This window comes from Rhineura floridana, chromosome 3 (assembly GCF_030035675.1).
Source record: "Rhineura floridana isolate rRhiFlo1 chromosome 3, rRhiFlo1.hap2, whole genome shotgun sequence".
Taxonomy (NCBI): Eukaryota; Metazoa; Chordata; class Lepidosauria; order Squamata; family Rhineuridae; genus Rhineura; species Rhineura floridana.
This window is the reverse complement of record NC_084482.1, coordinates 160,054,271-160,055,929: the sequence shown is the minus strand read 5'-3', so window position 1 is coordinate 160,055,929 and position 1,659 is coordinate 160,054,271. Positions and strand designations below refer to the sequence as shown.

Below are 1,659 nucleotides of genomic sequence, written 5' to 3'. Positions count from 1 at the left end.
AGGTACTGCTTTTTTGCATGGAGACCTACAGGAGGAGATATATATGGAACAGCCTCCAGGGTTTGTAACAAAACCGGGGCTAGTCTGCAAGTTGCACAAATCTTTATACGGTCTTCGTCAGAGTGCAAGATGTTGGAACATGAAGTTAGACGAAGTTTTGAAGTCTATGGGGTTTAGAAGATGCATTGCAGATGCATGTGTGTATGTAAAGAACAGTGGGACCAAAACCATGTATTGTTCTGTGTATGTGGATGATATCTTGTATGTTTTGCACAAGGAGAAGGATGAGATAAGCCTCCATAACAGCCTCAAACAACACGTGGATACAAAGTGTTTGGAGCCTGTAACTCATTACCTAGGAACTGACACGATACGTAGCGAAGATGGTAGCTTTATGTTGCGACAGGAAGAGAAAATAAAGCAGATGCTAGATATATGTGGCATGTCTGAATGTAAACCAGTGAGTACACCCATGACTGTTTCGTTCCAACAGGAAACAAACAAGATACCATGTACGAACCCGGATCTATACAGACACATTATGGGCAAGTTACAATATTTGGTGAAGGTAACATGCCCTGACATTTGCAATGCAGTCAGCTTTTTAAGCAGGAAGGTAGAAACACCAACAGAACATGATTGGCAAGGCGTTAAGAGAGTGCTCAGATACCTTAAGGGCACGAGCAAGAAGGGGCTGGTTATGTCTGGACAAGGAAAGGGTGGCATGGAATGTTATGTGGACGCAGACCATGCGAGTGAACTAACGAGCCGTAAGTCCACCACTGGCATTGTGATACTACTACACGGGTCTGTAATCGACTGGTGTAGCAGAAGGCAAGCGGTAGTTGCGATATCCAGCTCAGAAGCTGAATACGTTAGTTTGTCTACCACGTGCAACAAACTGCAATGGTTCGAACACCTAACACAGGAACTGTGTATAGAAGTCAAGAAGCCGATACTGGTTTATGAAGACAATCAGACGTGCATTAGATTGGCAATGTCAGAAGCGAACACCAAGCGCACAAAACACATCAGTGTAAGATACCACCACATAAGAGAATGCATACAGCAAGGATTTATCACATTAAGTTACTGTAACACGAATAATATGTTGGCAAATGTCATGACCAAACCAATATGTGAGGAGAAATACAACCGAATGGTTATTAAGCTTGGTATGTACTGACTGTAATTGTGAAACGAAAAGAATAAAATGTCATTAACTGTGTCTTTATGGAAAAGGTGGGAACTGTAGGCTGCTGAGGAGTCAATCTGTCTAGTTTTCCAGAAAGCCAGAACTGAAAGACAAGTAAAGGGTTAAGGTGTGCAGCAGCTCAAGGACAGCTCACAGCAGAGGCTGCAGCTGGCACAGAGCAAACCCAGTCTATAAAGCCTTGAAAGAGAAACTACAAGGTGTGGGGGTGTTAGGAGAGTAAAGGAAAGTATTCGTATCTGTATTGTAACCGCTCCTTTACGAAATCCTGTCAGTAAAAGACTCTTAACAATTAACGGCCTGTGTGTGGGTATCCTTTCAACTTGCTCTATACTGCTGGGCACACGCAATCGATACACCGCTGCCAACAATTCACACCATACATTTATTCCACTGATATTCCACTTTAAACAGTCATGGCTTTCCCCAAAGAATCTTGGGAAGTA

At 43.0% G+C, this 1,659-nt stretch overlaps 1 protein-coding gene across 1 annotated transcript; it reads left to right on the top strand.

The window, feature by feature from the left end:
* The first annotated feature begins 229 nt into the window (after positions 1–229).
* LOC133378809 (uncharacterized) lies at positions 230–1,186 on the top strand. The gene has a single exon (XM_061613429.1). The coding sequence runs from the start codon at positions 230–232 to the stop codon at positions 1,184–1,186; it is 957 nt and encodes a 318-aa protein (XP_061469413.1).
* Positions 1,187–1,659: the final 473 nt, after the last annotated feature.

Coding starts and splice junctions, on each gene's coding strand:
- LOC133378809 (XM_061613429.1), top strand. CDS start 230: ATGTATTGTTCTGTGTATGTGGATGATATCTTGTATGTTTTGCACAAG.